The 24,221-nt window shown below is 36.2% G+C and overlaps 2 gene segments (V, D, J or C); both read right to left on the reverse strand.

The window, feature by feature from the left end:
• The window catches only part of LOC134878426 (immunoglobulin mu heavy chain-like), a 32,100-nt gene that overhangs the window by 5,747 nt on the left and 2,132 nt on the right, over positions 1-24,221 (reverse strand). The window contains 1 exon segment of the C gene segment in view: positions 13,143-13,159. Within this exon segment, the coding sequence occupies positions 13,143-13,159 (17 nt within the window).
• Positions 17,623-23,205, reverse strand: LOC134878428 (Ig mu chain C region membrane-bound form-like). The segment is given in 7 exon segments: positions 17,623-18,040; positions 18,768-18,910; positions 19,336-19,659; positions 19,760-20,056; positions 20,172-20,207; positions 20,418-20,708; positions 22,085-23,205. Coding segments are annotated over 7 exon segments (1,167 nt in total).

Here is a 24,221-nt window from a genome sequence, read left to right on the forward strand (position 1 = left end):
GTTCCTCCACTTCACTTCCGTCTTCTTAAGTTGCACGAGAGCAGACCCAGAAAGATGTTGTAGTGTTTGAACCCTGTATCTGTACCGATACACACAATTATGACTTTTAAACATTAAAGCACTAAAGACTTAATGAGCTTTTATCATTAACAAAGCCACATCCATCTTAAAGCTGCATTAACATGACAAGCGGCAACACGGCTCTGTGCTGACGTTTCCCCTTGTGTTTCTATGGAAAAAGAGGTGCTCGACATTGTTCAAATCATTTCAACTTTGACTTTGTTTACTGCTGACCTTTTATACGTGCAAGCAATCCGACGACAGCTGTGCTAAGTGGTGCAAACTGTAGAAATGACACTTGCCCGAAAATCAGGTATCATGTGAATGCAACTATAGGCAATGAGAAGTTCTATAATCCCACAAATAGCCAATTTAAGCAACTATTGTGGAACAAAAACAAAACAAAGAGCCTCAAGACAGTTAAGCTTATTTAAGTTATGGAAAACTTAACATGAAACCACACTTTGTCCCAGACCTGCACATGCAGGTGGTGAGGTGGGTTGTATCTTTGATTGAGTGTTTGCCACAGTGGCGGTATGGAGCTATTGATGGCAATAATGTTCTGTGGTTCCATTGGGCCACCACTTTTTGTCATGATATCTTGTCAATCATTGAATGGGTTTTTGACCTGATATCCACTGTCCCAAGACTATCAATCCTATTTAATGTTGTGCTTCCCCCAACCTTTTTTCTGACTTCAGAAACAGGGCTGAAATAGAGGGGGATGAGGCATGGCTACAATGTGCAATCTGTTTGGTATTTTGAGGAAACATTTCACAGACATGTTTTGTATAGATACTGCCCTACAATATATTGTTGAAATATAGCGTAACAGGAGACCTTTAAACTAGGGCTGAACGATTTTGGAAAATAATGTAATTGAGATTTTTTTCCTCAATATTGCAATTGCGATTTAATATGCGATTATTTTTTCAAGGTCCTCTTCTCATGTATTTTTCAACAAACACAAGCAATAAATCAATCGTGATTACAATCGTGAACCTCGTGAGGTAGCAACAGTAGCGAGGCACGTTCTGCACAATACCTGACGTTGCGCACCATCTTTTTTTTTAAAGCCAAAATAATTCCACACAACTGACGTGTCGCCCCTCTTTGGTACCAAACTTCCAGCCGTGCACTCTTCTGACGAGCCTGAGGCCATTGTGCAACAGGTTCAAGCGCAGCGTTGACTTCTTTCCCTGCCTGCTCGGCTTCGCTCGGCTCTGCTCGGCTCGCTCGCAAGTCACGTGACCAGATCACGTGACCAGTCAAATCGCAGCCTTTGCGGTTGGAAAATCAAATTGTTGTCATATCGCGATATTATCGCAAATGCAATTAATCGTTCAGCCCTACTTTAAACTAAATTGCATGAAATCCTACAACCTTTCAAATCTTCAAACTGTATATTCTGTGAGTCAATAAGTCTACAAATGATTTTCTGAGTGGTACTGGCTAAGACAAATACTATCTGTTAAAATTGAATTGCTTGATTAAATAATAATTGTCATCCTGGAAAACATAACACAAACTATTTTTCTGGCCTGCTTTTGGTTAAGATTAGCATGTCTTATCAGGGCTGTTTTCTGAGCCCTTGGCTTTCAGTCTAAACGTTCAGTTTGTTGACTGGATACGGAAGCACCTGCTGTGGTAAAGATTGTTTCCTCTGTGTTACATAAATATTAACCAACAAGGAAGTCCAAAAAGTACCCACATTTTCCTTTCTCTTTTGATAGTATCTGTTACTTAGTCAACTGTTTTGAGTGTATGAGTTTGTATAGAACATTTAAAGTTATAGGTAGCAGTCAGTGATGGGCAAGTTGCTTCCAAAATGTAATTCAGTACATACAGTGGTATGCAAAAGTTTGGGCACCCCTTAGGAAAACCACTGCATCAGTTTGTCACTTGCTGAGCTTTTGAAGCAGCAACTTCATTTTAACATATGTTATACCTTATGGTAACAGAAACATCTCAGTAGTGAAATAACTTTTATTGGTCAAACAGAAACATGTTTATGTGCATTCAAACAAAAATAGGCATGTGCATAAATTTGGGCACCCCTAAGAAATAATTCCATTAATATTTAGTATTGCCTCCTTTTGCTGCAATAACGGCCTGTAGACGCCTCCTGTAGCCACAGACAAGTCCCTTAAGCCTGGCAGGTGGTATTTTGGCCCATTCTTCCACACAAAACGTCTCCAGTTCAGTCAGGTTTCTTGGCCTCCGTGCATGGACAGCCTTCTTCAAATAAATCCATACATTTTCAATGATGTTAAGGTCTGGGGACTGGGATGGCCATTCCAGAACATTGTACCTGTGCTTCTGCATGAATTCCTTGGTGGATTTTGATCGGTGCTTAGGATCATTGTCCTGCTGAAAAATCCAACCCCGGCGTAGCTTCAACTTTGTGACTGACTCTAGAACATTCTTGTCAAGAATCTCCTGGTACTGTAAGGAATTCATGTGGCCCTCAACTTTAACAAGTTTTCCAGTACCTGTGCTAGCCACACAGCCCCATAACATGATAGATCCTCCACCAAATTTTACAGTGGGCAACAAGTTCTTTTCATTGAATGCAGTGTGTTTTTTTCGCCATGCATACCTGTTCATGTTATGACCAAATAACTCAATCTTGGTCTCATCTGACCACAGTATTTTGTTCCAAAATGCTTCTGGCTTGTCCAGATGTGCTTTTGCATACCTCATGCGACTCTTCTTGTGATTAACACTCAGGAAAGGCTTTTTGCACATCACCCTTCCAATGAGCTCTTCCTGGTGCAAAGTACGCTGGATTGTGGAACGGTGAACAACTACACCATCAGCAGCCAGATGTTGTTGTAGTTCTCTGGAGGTGGTCTGTGGCTTCTCTGTGACCATTTTCACCATCCTTCGCCTGTGCCTTTCCCCTATTTTTGTCGGCCTACCACATCTTTCCTTCACACGGACTGTTCCTGTGGCCTTCCATTTCACAACTACGTTTCTGACTGTGGAGACAGACAGTTTAAACCTGTCAGATAATTTTTTGTACCCTTCTCCTAATTTATAATGTTGGATTATCTTAGCTTTCAGGTCAGTGGAGAGTTGTTTTGAGGTCCCCATCTTGCCACTCCCTAAGAAAGAACCTAGGCCAGGCACAGCCAGCTATTACCTATGTTAAATAGCCTTTTTCATGATTGGTTCCACCTGTCTTTGTAATTGAAGGTCTAATGAGCTAATCAAAGCAATTTTGTGCAGCAACCTGTCAGCTATAAATCCGTACAGGTGTTGAAATGAATGCTATTTATAAGGGTGCCCAAACTTTTGCACATCCCATTTTTTGCATTTTATTTTATTATAATAAAACTATGTAATGCTACCCTAAGAATTTTGGTCTGGAAAACACTAAAACGTCTACATCTTTGTAGGAAAACAAATGTTGTTGCTGTGATCTTCTATTATAAAGGAAAAGCAAATTGTCATGAAATCTCAGAGGGGTGCCCAAACTTTTGCATACCACTGTATTACTTATTACTGTTTTTTTAAAGTAATAAGGTACATTACATTATTACTGTCTCTGATTTGTAATGCGTTACACTACTTTTGCGTTACTTTGAGTTACTTTCACCAAAATAACTGCAAAAGTAAGGTTTTAAATGCTAGAATGTAGTTTATTGCAGCTCATTAATTGAAGCTATCAGCAGTAGGCCTACATGCTGAAAATTAGGGAAAAGAGCTAAAAATTAAATTCATGCTCCGTTTAAGTGGGCTAAATAATATTTGATACCGGTAACATTACGTCTCTGTTTGTTATTAACAACATGTCAGTGGAGCCTCTGCACGGCCCTGTGACCTGCTGTATATGAACGAGTCTCTATGGCAACGCTAGCTCACCTTGTCATTGGTGTGTTAACGGGGATTTTGCTGACAAGCTTTCTAAAAGCAGGCGATTCCACAGAGGACAGAGGCTGCAGATCTTCAACACTCTGCCACGAGTCTCTTAACTTCTCGGGTTCAAGAGGCATGCTGCCCGAGAGAGAAAGTGACCTTCTGTTGCTTTGCCCTGCGCGCACTCCTGTCTCTTGTCTTTTCTCCGAGCCTGCAGCCCTCCATTGCTAATCTGTTTCTGCAGCCCTCTTAACCAATAGTAAACAGGCTTACTGAGTTACTATTCTACCTGCACAATTATTTTTCTGGTGTCGGAATGTCTTGCGATGTTTGTGAATTCTTAGAAACAAAACACCACATCATTTCGTGTTAAAATGTGTTATTAGCCAAATTTCAGAAGTAATGCGTTATTTGTAATGCGTTACACCCAACCCTGGTAGCAGATAGCAGTTCAATACTTAATCGAATACATATTGGATCCTTATCTTCGACAATTCACTCAAGTTAAGAACATACTTTAGACTGTAATTGTATGAGTTGGCACACATTTTTCCTCTTTTGTTTTTCAGTGTGTGAAATATGTTACTTTTGCTATCATAATTGCTGTTGCCTAGTGCCACATACTTATAAGCCTTTGCATTATATGTTGCACGGTTAATATTCTATCTGCAACCAAACAACACTTAAACATATAGTGATTGATCTATAAAGATTATGGACAAATGATATTCAAATATGATATGATAGCAAAACAAACATATTTTCTGGGGTTTGTAAGTTTCTAAAGTTTTAAAACTGAACAATAATCCCAAAACAATATAGAATATTGTAATAGTATATTATTAACCCTTAACCCATTAACCCTTTTGTGTTCTCATTTTGGAAAATTGTGTAGGCATAGTAACTTTCGGCCTCCGTTCAGTTTAGGGCAGGTTTTTGTATTACCATCTAGCACTGTGGTCCCACCCACCACACAGTGCCACATACTCGTACAAAAACCTGACAGCCTGTGTGGTCAATGTTTTGCAATATGTAATCATAAAAGATATTTACAATTGTTTTGTAATTTTCCACTTGGAAACCTAATCCCTGTTTTCTATTACCACAATCCGCTGGGTGTTAAGGTACCTTTGTCAGTTTTAAGCTCATAATTCCTAAAACCTTTTATTGACAGTATTTAATTATTACCACTCATCCACTCACAACTTACCTATGGAATATAATGTTGAGACTTAATGAGCAACAATGGGACGTTAAGTGCAATATAACATATTGACCGCTTGTATATTTGAAAGAATGACTAGACTATTCCTTACCATGAACTGGGTTTTGCAATTAAATATACTTTGATTTGATGCTGTTTTCGAATGGTTTGTATTTGTGCTGGGTATACCGTTTAACACGAATCCCGTGAACGTTAAAGTTTATACCCTATGATTTGAATTTTCATTACCGTTGGGGGGTTACAAAATATGTTAGGTCTGAGATGTCTCAAGCCTCAGCAAGCATTACCAAAGCCAAAATCCTCACTAGCCTGTACATAATGTTCAGCTTTTATGATGAACACATTGTAAAGTGTGTTAAACACATGTTAAAGTCTCTATATTGAGGGATAATAGTGCAGTGCCAGCCAAGTAGCACTATTTTTATTTGTTTAAATACTTAATTATTGTCTCTGGAATGTACCTTGGCTTTAAAGGTTTATTAAATTGTTAAGATGCACTTTATGTTTTTTATTCTGACCCTAAGCTTGAAGGTTATTCATAAATCACATAATTAGAATTATTTAAATGTGCGCTCTTCAGTTTCAGTTTCAGGGAAGGGAGGATTGTTTTCACATATTCCAACGGAGCTTTTGTTGTTAGTTGTTATGTGGTACGTAAAGTTTGCACAATAAAATGGTTTACATTTTGTAGCTGTTTCATGCATTCCGATTCCTTCACCACATAAGACTCATGACCACTGATCAGGTTTTTTTTTTTTTTTTTTGGGGGGGGTGGGGGGGGAAATGTAAATACATTTCCAATCATTGAAAAATAAATAAAGACCACGATAAACCGTGAGACCGTTATCATATGGAAAAATACTGTGATTTATGAGTTTTTGGTCATACTGCCCAGCACTAGTTTGTATTTGCCACTACTGCAAAGCAATTTCCCTCTGGATAACAAAAAGTTGTGTCCTATCTTAATCTTAACTTTTCCTTAAGCATTTTTACTCATCCTAAGAAGAGTTTATTTTGTAACAATACAGGCATCAGAAAACATTCTGACCTTCTGAGTTGTTTTTTGTATCATCAGCATAGCAGTCTCTTGTCAGTGGAACTACGTTTTTGTCACACAATTTATCACAGTGGTACCCACTACCATATGTATAGCACTGTGATAAAACTCCATGCAAAAACTCCACCCAGTACACTGACTGACATTAAACACACATGTCCCTTTGTGTCTGTAATGTTAGAATCACATGTTTAAAAGGAACAATCAGTGCAATAATTGTTGTATCTGTAGTGTTGCACATAGACCTAACTAATGGCTTTATAATTATGAGAATGGTGCAATTAAACAAGTGTGTGTAAATGTCATCCTAAGGTAAATGAGAAGCAGAATTACAAGCATGTAATAAAATCAAAAGGCTCTGAAAGGATGATGCATATTTCAAATTGGGGATATATTTTCAGACATATTGACCAAAGTATGGAGAAAGGTGCTGTTGTCTTTAGTTTAACACTGTGTGTTGATAGTTCAAGCTTTTTCTGAAGTGTTTCCTGTTTTTTCATGGTCAAACTAAAATATACTAACAATATAATTGCTCATAGATTACATTTTCTTTTTGTACATTTAATATGTTTAGATGCAAGTGATTTGGGGGAAATGACCTGACCTTCTCTTTCCTGAGGCACAGTGATATTTAGTATTTTAGTTGAGGTTTTTGTATTGCCCAATATCACTGTGGCTGCTACCCCATCCACAGTGCCTCATGCTCATACAAAAACCGTTGCTTGCTACAGTGCATTGTATTTCTCTCCTTTCTTTTCAAGATCTGCTTTCGTCTTTCACAGTGCTTTCTCTTTTTTTTATGTACATTTAATCATCAAAGCAAATTCCTTTTAACATCCTTACCAAATTCTGACTCGTTTTGTGTAAGGTAGTTTATAAATGCCCATGTAGCCTAAACAAAATCCTATGTAATAAATGACATTATATTCAATACATCTGTGCTTCTTATGAGAACGTTGCACCCACTGCATATCTCACCTCCTGGTTTCCTTATTAGCACCTCATCTCCTGTTCAGTGAAAAGAGGTTTTTGTCACACAATTTATCACTGTGGCCCCCACTACCATATAGCACTGTGATAAAACTCCATACAAAAACTCCACCCAGTACACTGACTGACATTAAACACACATGTCCCTTTGTGTCTGTAATGTTAGAATCACATGTTTAAAAGGAACAATCAGTGCAATAGTTTTTTCATCTGTAGTGTTGCACATAGAACTAAATCATGGCTTTACAATTATGAGAATGGTGCAATTAAACAAATGTGTGTAAATGTCATCCTAAGGTAAATGAGAAGCAGAATTACAAGCATGTAATAAAATCAAAAGGCTCTGAAAGGATGATGCATATTTCAAATTGGGGATATATTTTCAGACATATTGACCAACGTATGGAGAAAGGTGCTGTTGTCTTTAGTTTAACACTGTGTGTTGATAGTTCAAGCTTTTTCTGAAGTGTTTCCTGTTTTTTCATGGTCAAACTAAAATATACTAACAATATAATTGCTCATAGATTACATTTTCTTTTTGTACATTTAATATGTTTAGATGCAAGTGATTTGGGGGAAATGACCTGACCTTCTCTTTCCTGAGGCACAGTGATATTGAGTATTTTAGTTGAGGTTTTTGTATTGCCCAATATCACTGTGGCTGCCATCCCATCCACAGTGCCTCATGCTCATACAAAAACTGTTGCTTGCTACAGTGCATTGCATTTCTCTCCTTTCTTTTCAATATCTGCTTTCGTCTTTCACAATTCTTTCTCTTTTTTTTATGTACATTTAATCATCAAAGCAAATTCCTTTTAACATCCTTACCAAATTCTGACTCATTTTGTGTAAGGTAGTTTATAAATGCCCATGTAGCCTAACAAAATCCTATGTAATAAATGACATTATATTCAATACATCTGTGCTTCTTATGAGAACGTTGCACCCACTGCATATCTCACCTCCTGGTTTCCTTATTAGCACCTCATCTCCTGTTCAGTGAAACGAGGTTTTTGTCACACAATTTATCACTGTGGCTCCAGCTACTGTATATAGAGCACTGTGATAAAACTCCATACAAAAACTCCACCCAGTACACTGACTGACATTAAACACACATGTCCCTTTGTGTCTGTAATGTTAGAATCACATGTTTAAAAGGAACAATCAGTGCAATAGTTTTTTCATCTGTAGTGTTGCACATAGAACTAAATCATGGCTTTACAATTATGAGAATGGTGCAATTAAACAAGTGTGTGTAAATGTCATCCTAAGGTAAATGAGAAGCAGAATTACAAGCATGTAATAAAATCAAAAGGCTCCGAAAGGATGATGCATATTTCAAATTGGGGATATATTTTCAGACATTGACCAAAGTATGGAGAAAGGTGCTGTTGTCTTTAGTTTAACACTGTGTGTTGATAGTTCAAGCTTTTTCTGAAGTGTTTCCTGTTTTTTCATGGTCAAACTAAAATATACTAACAATATAATTGCTCATAGATTACATTTTCTTTTTGTACATTTAATATGTTTAGATGCAAGTGATTTGGGGGAAATGACCTGACCTTCTCTTTCCTGAGGCACAGTGATATTTAGTATTTTAGTTGAGGTTTTTGTATTGCCCAATATCACTGTGGCTGCCACCCCATCCACAGTGCCTCATGCTCATACAAAAACCGTTGCTTGATACAGTGCATTGTATTTCTCTCCTTTTCTTTTCAATATCTGCTCTTGTCTTTCACAGTCCTTTCTCTTTATTGTTTTGATGTACATTTAATCATCAAAGCAAATTCCTTTTAACATCCTTACCAAATTCTGACTCGTTTTGTGTAAGGTAGTTTATAAATGCCCATGTAGCCTAACAAAATCCTATGTAATAAATGACATTATATTCAATACATCTGTGCTTCTTATGAGAGCGTTGCGTCCATCAGCATATCTCACCTCCTGGTTTCCTTATTAGCACCTCATCTCCTGTTCAGTGAAAAGAGGTTTTTGTCACACAATTTATCACTGTGGCCCCCGCTATATAGAGCACTGTGATAAAACTCCATACAAAAACTCCACCCAGTACACTGACTGACATTAAACACACATGTCCCTTTGTGTCTGTAATGTTAGAATCACATGTTTAAAAGGAACAATCAGTGCAATAGTTTTTTCATCTGTAGTGTTGCACATAGACCTAAATCATGGCTTTACAATTATGAGAATGGTGCAATTAAACAAGTGTGTGTAAATGTCATCCTAAGGTAAATGAGAAGCAGAATTACAAGCATGTAATAAAATCAAAAGGCTCTGAAAGGATGATGCATATTTCAAATTGGGGATATATTTTCAGACATATTGACCAAAGTATGGAGAAAGGTGCTGTTGTCTTTAGTTTAACACTGTGTTGATAGTTCAAGCTTTTTCTGAAGTGTTTCCTGTTTTTTCATGGTCAAACTAAAATATACTAACAATATAATTGCTCATAGATTACATTTTCTTTTTGTACATTTAATATGTTTAGATGCAAGTGATTTGGGGGAAATGACCTGACCTTCTCTTTCCTGAGGCACAGTGATATTGAGTATTTTAGTTGAGGTTTTTGTATTGCCCAATATCACTGTGGCTGCCATCCCATCCACAGTGCCTCATGCTCATACAAAAACTGTTGCTTGCTACAGTGCATTGTATTTCTCTCCTTTCTTTTCAAGATCTGCTTTCGTCTTTCACAGTCCTTTCTCTTTTTTTTATGTACATTTAATCATCAAAGCAAATTCCTTTTAACATCCTTACCAAATTCTGACTCGTTTTGTGTAAGGTAGTTTATAAATGCCCATGTAGCCTAACAAAATCCTATGTAATAAATGACATTATTTTCAATACATCTGTGCTTCTTATGAGAACGTTGCACCCACTGCATATCTCACCTCCTGGTTTCCTTATTAGCACCTCATCTCCTGTTCAGTGAAACGAGGTTTTTGTCACACAATTTATCACTGTGGCTCCAGCTACTGTATATAGAGCACTGTGATAAAACTCCATACAAAAACTCCACCCAGTACACTGACTGACATTAAACACACATGTCCCTTTGTGTCTGTAATGTTAGAATCACATGTTTAAAAGGAACAATCAGTGCAATAGTTTTTTCATCTGTAGTGTTGCACATAGAACTAAATCATGGCTTTATAATTATGAGAATGGTGCAATTAAACAAATGTGTGTAAATGTCATCCTAAGGTAAATGAGAAGCAGAATTACAAGCATGTAATAAAATCAAAAGGCTCCGAAAGGATGATGCATATTTCAAATTGGGGATATATTTTCAGACATTGACCAAAGTATGGAGAAAGGTGCTGTTGTCTTTAGTTTAACACTGTGTGTTGATAGTTCAAGCTTTTTCTGAAGTGTTTCCTGTTTTTTCATGGTCAAACTAAAATATACTAACAATATAATTGCTCATAGATTACATTTTCTTTTTGTACATTTAGTATGTTTAGATGCAAGTGATTTGGGGGAAATGACCTGACCTTCTCTTTCTTGACGCACAGTGATATTGAGTATTTTAGTTCAGGTTTTTGTATTGCCCAATATCACTGTGGCTGCTACCCCATCCACAGTGCCTCATGCTCATACAAAAACTGTTGCTTGCTACAGTGCATTGTATTTCTCTCCTTTCTTTTCAAGATATGCTTTCGTCTTTCACAATTCTTTCTCTTTTTTTTATGTACATTTAATCATCAAAGCAAATTCCTTTTAACATCCTTACCAAATTCTGACTCGTTTTGTGTAAGGTAGTTTATAAATGCCCATGTAGCCTAACAAAATCCTATGTAATAAATGACATTATATTCAATACATCTGTGCTTCTTATCAGAACGTTGCATCCACTGCATATCTCACCTCCTGGTTTCCTTATTAGCACCTCATCTCCTGTTCAGTGAAACGAGGTTTTTGTCACACAATTTATCACTGTGGCCCCCGTACCCCAGGCTATATAGAGCACTGTGATAAAACTCCATACAAAAACTCCACCCAGTACACTGACTGACATTAAACACACATGTCCCTTTGTGTCTGTAATGTTAGAATCACATGTTTAAAAGGAACAATCAGTGCAATAGTTTTTTCATCTGTAGTGTTGCACATAGAACTAAATCATGGCTTTACAATTATGAGAATGGTGCAATTAAACAAGTGTGTGTAAATGTCATCCTAAGGTAAATGAGAAGCAGAATTACAAGCATGTAATAAAATCAAAAGGCTCTGAAAGGATGATGCATATTTCAAATTGGGGATATATTTTCAGACATTGACCAAAGTATGGAGAAAGGTGCTGTTGTCTTTAGTTTAACACTGTGTGTTGATAGTTCAAGCTTTTTCTGAAGTGTTTCCTGTTTTTTCATGGTCAAACTAAAATATACTAACAATATAATTGCTCATAGATTACATTTTCTTTTTGTACATTTAATATGTTTAGATGCAAGTGATTTGGGGGAAATGACCTGACCTTCTCTTTCCTGAGGCACAGTGATATTTAGTATTTTAGTTGAGGTTTTTGTATTGCCCAATATCACTGTGGCTGCCATCCCATCCACAGTGCCTCATGCTCATACAAAAACTGTTGCTTGATACAGTGCATTGTATTTCTCTCCTTTCTTTTCAATATCTGCTTTCGTCTTTCACAGTCCTTTCTCTTTTTTTTATGTACATTTAATCATCAAAGCAAATTCCTTTTAACATCCTTACCAAATTCTGACTCGTTTTGTGTAAGGTAGTTTATAAATGCCCATGTAGCCTAAACAAAATCCTATGTAATAAATGACATTATATTCAATACATCTGTGCTTCTTATGAGAACGTTGCATCCACTGCATATCTCACTTCCTGGTTTCCTTATTAGCACCTCATCTCCTGTTCAGTGAAACGAGGTTTTTGTCACACAATTTATCACAGTGGTACCCGTACCCGCTATATAGAGCACTGTGATAAAACTCCATACAAAAACTCCACCCAGTACACTGACTGACATTAAACACACATGTACCTTTGTGTCTGTAATGTTAGAATCGCATGTTTAAAAGGAACAATCAGTGCAAGCACCTCATCTCCTCTTCAGTGAAAATAGGTTTTTGTCATACTATGTATCACTGTGGTTGTTATACTGCACTGTGATATGGCTCTATACAAAAACTCCACCCAGCACACTGGCTGTCACAACACACACTTGCTTTGAACTCTTTCATTTTAGTTGATCATTTACCGATTTAATCCTGCAACGGAATCAGCTGTACAAGTGTGTCCTTTTGTTTTAATTCTTGTAATAATGTAAACCGTAAAAACTAATACAATTATAAACAAAAATGTGTATATAAACAAAACATACAGCCACGGAAAAAATTAAGAGAGCACTTTAGTATTATCATTTTCTCGTGTTTTATTATTTATAAGTAAGTATTCGAGTTAAATTATTATTTTTTTATTGTATTCTATAAACTACTTGGACACTTGGAATGGCTGCCATACATGTAGAGATAAAGATTTAAGAAAAATATGCAGTGGTCTCTTAATTTTTTCCAGAGCTGTACATGTTAATGATAATCCAACATAGCATGAAATATGGCTCTGACAGGAGATTACATATTGTCATACTCATCCTGTTTCTCTTAAATTAAAACACTGCCCACTATCTTTTCATAGAATATAATACATATTTGTTTATATAGACACGCATGAATAAATAAAGCAGGAGTAAAAGCAGAGGTAGCAACAATGACAGGATAAAACAATAAAATGTCATGTCAATATGCATGTTATTAGGGCTTAAGTACTACATTTCTGAAATGTATTTAGACTCACTCTATTTTCTTTAAGTAACAGCTTTCTATACATTTCTTTCATGTAAAGTTTACAGAGCTTTGCCTCTCTTCAGAGGTTTTTGTAACAGTGTCTATCACTGTGGCCCACCCCACTGTATATACACAGTGAAACACCACTATGCAAAAACCTGTGCCACAGTGTAGCTTCTCTGAAGTACACAACAGCCACAACTAATAAAACAGCTACTTTTTCAATTAAATAATTTAGATAATTCATAATAACATTTAAGTTGGGGTTGTAATAACCATTGTACATACCTTTTTCTTTTCTTTTCTTTTATTATTTCACATTGTTTAAGTCTTTTAATTTAATATTTCTTTAACAAAATAAGTCTTTCTTGCACTTTCTTCAGACAAAATACTCTTCATGAGGTTTTTGTACTGTCATACTGTATGGCATGGCAGCTCACTTTTTACAGTAAATTGACCTTGTGACTATGATCTAAAATTATGAAGAAATGATTAACCTGAATTCTTATGGCTTTTACATATTAATAGAAGAGAGTCACAGACCACAATGCATGAACCTTTGCCAAAGTGTAGCTGCGAGTCCCTTATTTACAATAAACAACACAACAGCTATTCTTCTTTTCATTTGAATAATTAAGAATCAAAATTATTCCTGGACTGTTGTAAGAATTGAATAATAATAACATTTTTAAGATGCAGTTAAATGAATTAATGTATTTCAGCAGGATTAATATTTGTATATCTTCTTCTAATTTTTTTAAAATAAAGTTCACATGCACTGAGCCAAAGAATTGTTTCAATGAATTCTGTCGGATCTCACATTTCTACACTTGCACATAGAAGCCTGTAGATGGCAGCAAATCACTATCTTTAACTTCAAAAATCACCACTGTACACGGCACCTGGAGATCAGTCGCCTGCTTTGGTTGCTTTCTATCATCAATCATGAAACACTTTTTCAAATGTTTTTTTAGTGGATTTACTGGGTTGGAAGACCTGGAATTCAAAGCAATGTTCCTCCCTGTCTGGTCCTATTCGTTAAATATAAAGAATTGTAGGCCAAACAATCCACTTCTTTTATAATGTGGATTTACACAAATAGGTCTATCTGCAGACACACATGAGCTATGTTAGGGTTTATGTCAGGGGGGGTTTGTCATGTGAAGTATTTAAAGTCTGAAGTAATGCATATATCTATTTACATGATATTACCAAGTTTGACTTTTTACTCATGGCTACATTTTAAAACAATATAGCAGCAGTCATAATGCCCTGTTGTCACACTGGAACCATCCACCTCTTGTTTCCCCTGGATGTCAAAGATACGGTTCAGTAAAGTTTGGCTGCTCTTAAAAAAGCAGAACAATAACAAAGTAATACATCCACACAGACAATATGTCCTTTCCATGTAAAGGCTCTGTGTATCACAAGGCCAGGGCTGACTACTACACCACTAAAACACTGAAAAGATTGATACAGTATATTGTCTGTAGTATCAGTAATGGCATTATTTAATTGACCATTTTGAAAACTGTTTTTATATATGAAAGTCATTTTTGCCAAAATAACTGTTTACATTGCAGCATGAACAGACCAAAGTGCATTAATTACAGGTAAACTTGTATCTCGCTATAGCAAGTTATGTTATATCTGCAACAGCTAGAATAAACTAGCTATTCAGTATATTCTCCTAAGCTCTATAATTGTTTTCTTTAGTCAGTTAATCGGAGAAAAACTCTTGTGAGTATTTAGAAAATACAGTGTGAGATGATACAAAATGAAACGAGGGTGAAGTTAACATCCGATTCAGAGCTTCCGATTCGGCAGTTAAGGGGAAAGTTAAGGGATATTTAATTTACAGCGCTGAGCGACCAATCCTCCGTTTTTTGAACTTCTTAAATCGCTGCATAGCCAATTTATTTGGACTAGATTATCCCAGAGAGTCTAAACATTCTTCATAACACAGTTTCAGATTTGTGAAAGCTTTATTCTATTTGTGAAAAAACAAAAAAGGGAGATTTTGCTGCTTTTTAAAATTTATCTAGACCACATTGGACCAGGTCCTGATATATTAACTAGGTAAAGAACACTTCAAATTGTTCTGTCAAAATAAAAGTGCCTGCAGACAGACAGAATTCTCACTTAAAGTCAGAATTCTGCGATGTAAAAAAAAGATGTAGGCATATATTTTTTCCATGTGGCCCCAATCCTCTTCTGTAGGATCCAGATTTATTTATTGAAATCATTGAATTTACCTATTTTTGAATCAATGTGTAGTGACATGGCCACTAGGCAATGCCTCCCCGCAAACTCCGCCTATGGGGTCTGTCTGCAGGCACTCCGTGGACAGTTCGGCTGCAGTCTTTCATTTTATTTTGACAGAACAATTTGAAGAGTGCTTTACCTAGTTAATATATCAGGACCTGGTCCAATTTGGTCTAGATGAATTTTTTAAAAGCAGCGAAATCTCCCATTTTTGTTTTTTCACAAATAGAATAAAGCTTTCACAAATCTGAAACTGTGTTATGAAGAATGTTTAGACTCTCTGGGATAATCTAGTCCAGATTTGATGAGTTTACGTGTAGTGGTTTTAGATCAGGACCTGGTCTTATATGGTCTGGATGTGAAAAAAGCAGCGAAATCTCCCCTTTTTGTATTTTCACAAATAGAATAAAGCTTTCACAAATCTGAAACTGTGTTATGAAGAATGTTTAGACTCTCTGGGATAATCTAGTCCAAATAAATCGGCTATGCAGCGATTTAAGAGGTTCAAAAAACGGAGGATTGGTCGCTCAGCGCTGTAAATTAAATATCCCTTAACTTTCCCCTTAACTGCCGAATCGGAAGCTCTGAATCGGATGCTAACTTCAGCGTCGTCAAAAAACGAACCAAGGCATATTTTAAATAAGTAGTTCATTTTAAACATTACTGCTAATTGCAATATATAAATCAGTTCTAACCCTACAAACATTCCTCCAGTCCAGTGTACACAATTATACATTTTTATGCATTTAATTCTATTATGCTGACACTTTATAACAGACACATGGAACAAATGAAGACATATTTGTTGCGCAGTTAGCTGTGAGATTGCTGAAGGATCTTCATCAGGACACTGCGGATGCTGCTCATATATATTCCATTCCCCTTTTTGTTGAAGTGCACTCCGTCTTGGTATATATGTTTTCCAAAAATCTCCGGAGGGGGTGTTGAATTACTTCACCACCAAGGTCGCAAGCAGCCTGTTGCATACATTTGTTGACGCACTTCCTGTCATAGTTGACCTTCCCTGGTGGTCCATTTCTCCACACTTCGCGCTCGTGTCATTGTAGGAAACTGTGAATGTCCGCATCAATTCATTGTTCATGACTGATGAAAAGTTAATTGCATGCATTGTTCCCAGACTGTTGCCACCGGCGGGGATGACCAAAATGTCAGGGAGTCTCTGAGTGTTTTGCAACTCAGCATGAAAGCGGGGTATCTGCAAATCCTCTTATGCCCTCTGGAATTTCCCAGTAGCGTCTTTTCACCGAAGGTCTACCTCCACAGGTTCTCCTCTTCTCCGTTAAAGGGGAAGCGTAATCTCGGCATGTGTATCTGCATAGACCCTATTTCTTTTATATAAAGCCGGATTAGGGTGATGCTTGAAGTAGTCTGAACCAGTTTTAGGTTTTTTGGCACAGGATGATATCTGGTCGATGCCTGTTCTGTTGAGGGTGTCTGCTGTGTCACCTTTTCTTATAAAACAAATGAAAATGCTGTTCCTCTAAATGTTCATTATGTTCTCCCAGCTTTTTATTTGCTCTGCTGTGTTTGTTCCATTTGGTAAAATATGCCTTCAATCCTTTCTTTAGTAACCTCCTAAACACCAAAAGAAAGCATCCTAGCTTCAAATCAACCATAAACTAACATATCTGCACCATACAGCAAAGCAAAACACATGATACAAAAATACTTCACTGCATATCATATTTCTGTTCTTGCATGTCCTGTATTTACCAATATATTGCTTATAACATTATGAGTAATTCACATTCACATGCTGATGTGTGTCTGCTGGACTCATTTTAGCCACTTCACGCCTGGATGTATTCCGGTATGTAAATATATTCAATGAAATATGGGTCTCTTGTTTCGAGGAAGATTATTTCTAGCTTTGACGGTTTCCACAAAGTTTCACAACTGCAGGTGTGCTCCCAGAGGGGCAGAAAGAGGGAAGTGTGACTCTCTAAAGATGATAAGTTTAGAAACACCAGTAAATGAAAACCTTCAGAGCTTAACTGATAACAGAAGTTTCCAATAGCTGACTCGATGTGATGTTATTTTATATGTTCTTAGATGAACTTGTTTTTTGACTGAGAAATCCTCAAAAGCTTTTGATGTTTTTCAAAAGCTTTTGATGTTTTTCAAAAGCACACTATTGCTGATATTCATACTCCTTTTAATTTAATTAGTAGCCATCCAAATCTTATCTTATCTCAGTATATTTAATAAAAGAATAAAGCACACATGATCAACAAAATTACCCAAAATGAAAGCTAAAGATTTTTATTCAACCTAAAAAAATACAAAACCACATAAAGATTATGTCTGAATTTCTAGAAAAAGTATCAAAAACTTAATCAGTTAATTGTATACTATACATATTTTTAATTATATTATTTATCATTATTGAAGAAGGACCATGCATAAAAATCTACCATCTCAAAAAGACAAGAAATGCTATATGCCAGATTATAGATACAAGCTTATTCCCTTCTGCATTGTGGAAAGTGTTTTCATATAAATGATTCACAATAGCAATATGTTTTTTTTTTATGAAGTTACAAAATCCATTTCCTAGAATTTTATTTGTGATGCGTTTGGTAGGATGATCAATTCATTTAGAAAATAAACAGTATATTTAGATTATCTACACGTCTTAAAAACAACAAAAAGACAAAACACGCAGTTGAACACGTGTCATTGTTGTCTATGATGGACCCAGCTCACCCTCTATGGTCTCTTCATCTGAAAAAAAACAACCACACACAATTTAAACACAGTATCTAACGTGCTGGACAATAGATGATAATGACATTTTCTACGTGTCTTCAATAGTTATGGCAACAGATTTCCTGCAGATGATCTATACACAATTACATATTCTGTTCTACTGGATGACTGGTTGATTATTTAATGATTTCAGGCTTAAACAGATCTCATTTCATACACATGGTAACTACCTATGATTTGTTACTTAAGGTTGGCATTTTTTATTAGTGTAATTCAATAAAGGTTAATATATTGGTTTGCGCAGTGGCATATAAAACAATTGTTTTGTGCTGTTGCTTAATCGGCCTGGGCTGGTTGGCTGTCATATCAGAGTTCAGCATTCAGAGAGAAATTATCCTATGCTAATTAGCTTTTTAGATAGTGCTGGTATTTCATTATTTTTATGATTTCGTTTTTGTTAAGCTGAATGGATGCATTCCTTCACATTTCAAGTGTTCGAGTATTTTCTTCTCTTTCTTGTCCGTGATTAAGTTGCTGTCGCAGCTTCCAAAGGCAAATATTGTCTATGATAAGATGAGTATGTTCAAATGGTATTCCCTTAACATGAAGCATCTCCATTATTACATTTATATTTCATAAGTTGTAATACACCTGATTCATTATGTTCATAGTCCTGGTTTACATCATAAACAGTCATTAGTCCTCAGTACGGCTACAAATCTGAGAAAACCTGCATGTTTACCTTGACCATGCTGAATATCATGCTATAGAGGAGAGAGAATATGAAGAGGAATATGAAGGACAAAGTTGTGGACCAAAGGCTGCTGTAGTCATCCTCCTCGATGGCACCCTCTGTGCAGCTCAGATGAAAACTCAGTTTTGAGCCTACATTTTAGAAGAGGAAGGTGTATTTAATAAAGGTAACATGATGCATTTCTCTCTCTTGGATCTGGGTCTGGCATCCTAAACTGGAGCATTATCCACTTCGCCCAATGTGTGGACGTTAATCACAAAGATTAATTCAATCTTTAATTTAATTACGTTAATTACAAAGATAGTTATAAAATATTCAAGTAATTCATGTAACAAAAGTGTCTCCATGCAACATTTATTTGAAACAGTCAGCACAGCTGTCGGACAATGTGACAAAGACAACATTTAACAAAGTATTATGACAAACAAAAGTGAATCGACATGTTCATTGTTATTGTTACAATCACAAAGACAGCTTCTCATGACAGAGTACATAGAGACAGAACAACACATTAGCACAAAATAGCACACTAAAAGTTGAATCTACTATTTCTTACATTCAAAGGATGTATCCATTGAGCTAGAAACATCACTTATGTTTTCTTTGCTGCCAGGATACCAGACGATGCAGGAGAACTTGTTATTTTTCCAATCTGTCTTGTTGGTGGTGTAAATACTTGTAACATAGTAGCCTTTTTCAGACTTCTGGGCGGGGAAGTCAATGCCATCTTGGTAGTTTATGGTTTTATTTGCAATGTTCCAGGCGATGTAGTAATCCCGCTGCACTGTACTGAAGACCAGACACACCAGAGTGATGGGTGTGTCTTCTTTGATGTCATTGTTTGGGAGTGTGTGGACTGCTACTGTTGGCACATTTCCACCTGAAAGAGAGACTAAGTTTACCAAGGAGGTTCAGATTTAAGCTATAACAAACATTATGACATGTCAGTAAGTTAGCTGCTATCATTCTGTGTAACAAACCTGATGTTTGGAGAGTCAGTTCTTTCTCAACTGGTACCCCATTTCTTCCAGTGGCAGAACAGCCCACATTAGTGGCATCTTTCAGTTCATCGACACTGAGCTTCATCGTGCTGGATTTTCCTCCGGACCTCCCATTTTCAGTGTTTTTGGTCCAATTTTTTCCATTGACTTTCCAAGAGATTGTAAATGCATTTAGAGTGGCCTCGTCCTCTCCACTGATGATACACTCAAACGTTATCTGGTTGTTATTGAACACTTCTTTGGGACTTGATTTTTTCAGTTCTATTGTGATGGGAGCTACAGAAACAAGAATACAAACAATAAATAAAAATTGTACATCTCTTATATTTGAGCATAATGTATACTATCAGTTACAGTAAATCAGTATTATGTAATTAGTGTAGCCCTCTACCTTTCGATGCTATCTTTGGACATTGAGTATCTTGTTCTATGCATGGGGAAGAAAGAGCACAATTAGATATTTGCATTAACATCAGTCTGAAATGCATCATATTAAGACACATGACGGAGGACGATAAACGTGAGAAAGTAAGAGTGCTACTGAACATTTTCAGGATAAAACTGAGATTAAGAACGTGATTCATTTGGAGTCAACGAGAAAAGAAAGCCATGATGGCAAGTAAATAAAATCACATACTTTTAATTTCCACACTTTTTGAGGTTCCAGAATGAGTCACAGCACAGTTGAAAGACTTTCTTGAATCCCAGTTAGATTTTGATACTTCGAGTACACTGACTCCTGTATACTTGCTGTTTTTCTCCATTAGAGGATATTGTAAAGCTGACAGGGTTGACCCACTGGCGTCAGTCCACTGAAAGGTTACAGCATTTGGGGTGAAGTCGTTTGCAAGACAACCAACCCTGATTGTATTTGCAGAGTCAGTGTCACACTGAACCAGAGGGAACAGAGTCGGTGGTACAATGGTTCCTGTCAAAGAGTTTTAGAAAACATGTTTATACCAAAATCCATTTAAGAATGATCAGTAGCTTGTATAAAAGACATTATAAATATAACAAACATTTTGCAACTGTCGACAGAATCCCAAAAGATAATTCAAAGGAAATTAAAACTTTTAGTTAATAATTTACTATTTTAAATGTTTGCTTATCCGTTCAGCTCATTTATTGATGTATACAATGGCACCAATATTTAAACAGCAGCGTTTTGTGATAAACAATTAATTAATAAAACTAAAAAATCTTGAGCACAACCAAAAGTGATGTTAGAAAAATAAAGAACCCAACAAAATTAAACCCATAAATACAAACTCAAATGAATTATCATAGCTATTGATTTGCTCATCTTAAAGCTAATAGTTGTTTGAATCTTTCAACCCCCAGAATGAATTAATCCCAACTCATTCAATTAAGGTTTTAAACTCCGCTCATTGTTATCAAATGTTATTTATTTTGAATGTTAGTTGTTTGTATTTTATATTAATTGAATACTAAATTTCATATTTTTGGAATAAAAATGACCATGTTACGAACTGAACTACGCAATCGGCATCATTGTAAATATGAAATAATGCTAATATATAATAATTTCAACATAACAGATATAATCACCAAGTTATCTCACTAGCAACTAGGACTGTCGCCAGTTGCACAATAAAAAGGAGGGTTATTTATTTGATAAGGCAAAAAAAGAAACATCCTACCACGTATTTTAATACAATGGCTTTTACCAACCGTGTTGCAGAATTTTGCGCTTTTTCGTTTAAATGTTAAATCTAAAAGTCTGAAAAAGTTGTTGGGAAGAATTAAAAATGAAATGAATCCTCTAAAACTGAAATAGATTATTAACATTGTAACATACAGGACAATGCATGTGCAATCTTTAAACAGTCAGACGTTACTGTTCCCTAACCCTGTATTTAAATGCACTATGTATTATATTTACAACATACAGTTCAGTAATTTAATCCAAACACATACTGACACTATCAAAACAAAATATTGAATATATTTTCCTATGTTCAGATTGACAGTACTGTTCTATTAAAAACTAATTCAGGTACAGTATGCTGTATAATTAATATCCACGGTAATACAAATTGAATTGAATTATGTTAATAAATACATTAATTAGACCCAATTTTTTTGTTATTCCATCTGATTTCATTCTCAGTTAAGCTAAAACTGCCTCCGACAACAGTTGCAAAGAAATAAGGACCAGACTTACATACATACACCTCTATTATACAGCATCAATGTCAATGAGAAACAAATACAGCCAGTAATTACAATAATAAAATAAAAATGAACCTCTTACTAAAAATATAATTTTGAAATGTGACTTACCATAAGAAACTGTGACTGCAGTTCCACGGCCCCAGTAGTCAAAATAATCACAGTGCTGCATCTCCACTCACTGCTTGTACAAAAACCTGAGGCACCACAAAAGTCTGCTAAAGCGTCATGAATTCAATTAAATACGAGGTAAACCTTGTGAGTAATATACACTGATGTCATATTCTGAGCATGTGTATTGTGGTGATTCTAAATCAGTTTTTAAAGTTAGGATTTACTGCAGACAGCATTTGCTTCCATGCAGTGATGCATCTTCAAACTCCCAATTAAAACATGTTTTAACTATTTATCTTTCGAGTAAAATGATACACACAGAAGTTACAGCATATTCCAACAAGAAGTGTTCTGTCCTGTCCTTTTTTTGGTCAATGTAAGAATGGGAAAGTGTATGTTTACTGCTCTTAGGTTTTTGTATGGGTCTGTATCACAGTGCCACCCCAGCCTATCACCGTGATAAACCCTCATACAAAAACCAAACTCAGTTCACTGCACTGGAGGGAAGGGACACTTTTTGTCAGCATTGGGTAGGAATAAAGCAGAATACATATTGTAGTACACAAAAAATGGCCTAATTTGCATTATTGCCTTAATACGTTTATATTATTTTTTACTTCATTTTTGCTTCTTTAATGGAATTGTCATAAATGTACCATAACGATAAATCTAGCTTAGACATACATTTCAAAATGACTAAGTCTTTTTTAGGCTATCATTTTGGAAACTTTAGTACAGAATTAACATGCTGTAAAAGTTTAAAATAACTAGCCATTTACTATGTTTTGTAAGATATTTAGGAAATATTAGAAGCTTTTAAACGCAGGATGAAGAGAACTATAGATATAATAAATATAGACATTTTGTTAATGAGTCCGCACAATTGTTAAATAGAAATCTCACTGCAAAATTAAAAGTAGATTTTTAAAATCACTTTTTTGTTGAATTCAAACCGTTTGTCATCAGTAGATATGAGGGGTCAAGAAAGATACTTTTAAATTGTTCTTGCAGACAGAGTTTAGCTCAAGATGATTAAAATGAAATGGCCTAACCTTCTGGTGTGAAAAGTTCACTTTGCTGTTTTCTAAACGCATCTAATAGAAGCGTAGTGTAGGGAAATGCACGAGATATTCTGAATAAGGGTTAATAGATTACTTTCACTTTCTATTTATGCCACTGACAACTGCAGTGGTCTGTGTACAGCTCTGCGGCTTCCTGTATCTGTGTCCTTCGAGCACAATAATAAAAGCAGAATCTTCACTCGCCAGGCTGTTCATTCGCAGAGACACCTGGTCCACGTTGTTGTCTCTGGAAATGGTGAAGCGATTCTGGACTGAAGTGGAATAAAAAATGTTTTCTCCTTTTGGATCAGAAATGGAGGCAATCCACTCCAGTCCTTTTCCTTCAGCTTGTCTGATCCAGCTGATATGAGCATTATCATCTGATATTCCTGCATATGTACAGGTCAGTTTGTGGGATTGTCCAGGGCGCTTTTCCACCGCTTGAGACTGAGTCAGCGTCTGACTGCAAGCACCTGGAGAGAAGAGCAGTCTGATCACAACAGAGAGAGAGCAACAAGCAGAACAGTGAGTGTGTTGATCATCCTGAGACTGGAGATGTGACCTCTGATGCTCCACACAAAGTACAGAGCAGTCAGACAGAAGTACTCTGCACACACTGATGATTTGCATCAGGATAGCTTGGGGAGGGAGGGGCTCATGCAGGGACTGTTATAATTAATCTAAACCATTGAGTCCGACTGGATCAGATCAACCCTGCTCACACTTGTGGAAACACATTATCTCAATCTTCTATCGGACGACTCAGTGTTTCTGATGTGTTTATTAATGACAATCTGCATGTGTGTCTGGCCCTCACTGAAGTCCCTCAGGGGTCCGTCCTGGGTCCCCTTTTCTTTTATCTGTTCAGCAATGTGTCGGCCCTGTCATTCTATAAATATCTGAATATATTTAGTTGTGTTTAATATAATATGTAGTTGGAACATCCCGAGGCCTGAGAAAAGATCATGATATTTATGTTTTCTTCTTTACAAGCTATATAACACAGAGGAAGACAAACACATTTGGACATCAGCAGTCTCAAAAAGTGGGATTCAAACACCTGCAGGAAATCA

The sequence above is a fragment of the Eleginops maclovinus genome, chromosome 16 (assembly GCF_036324505.1).
Source record: "Eleginops maclovinus isolate JMC-PN-2008 ecotype Puerto Natales chromosome 16, JC_Emac_rtc_rv5, whole genome shotgun sequence".
NCBI classification, from domain to species: domain Eukaryota; kingdom Metazoa; phylum Chordata; class Actinopteri; order Perciformes; family Eleginopidae; genus Eleginops; species Eleginops maclovinus.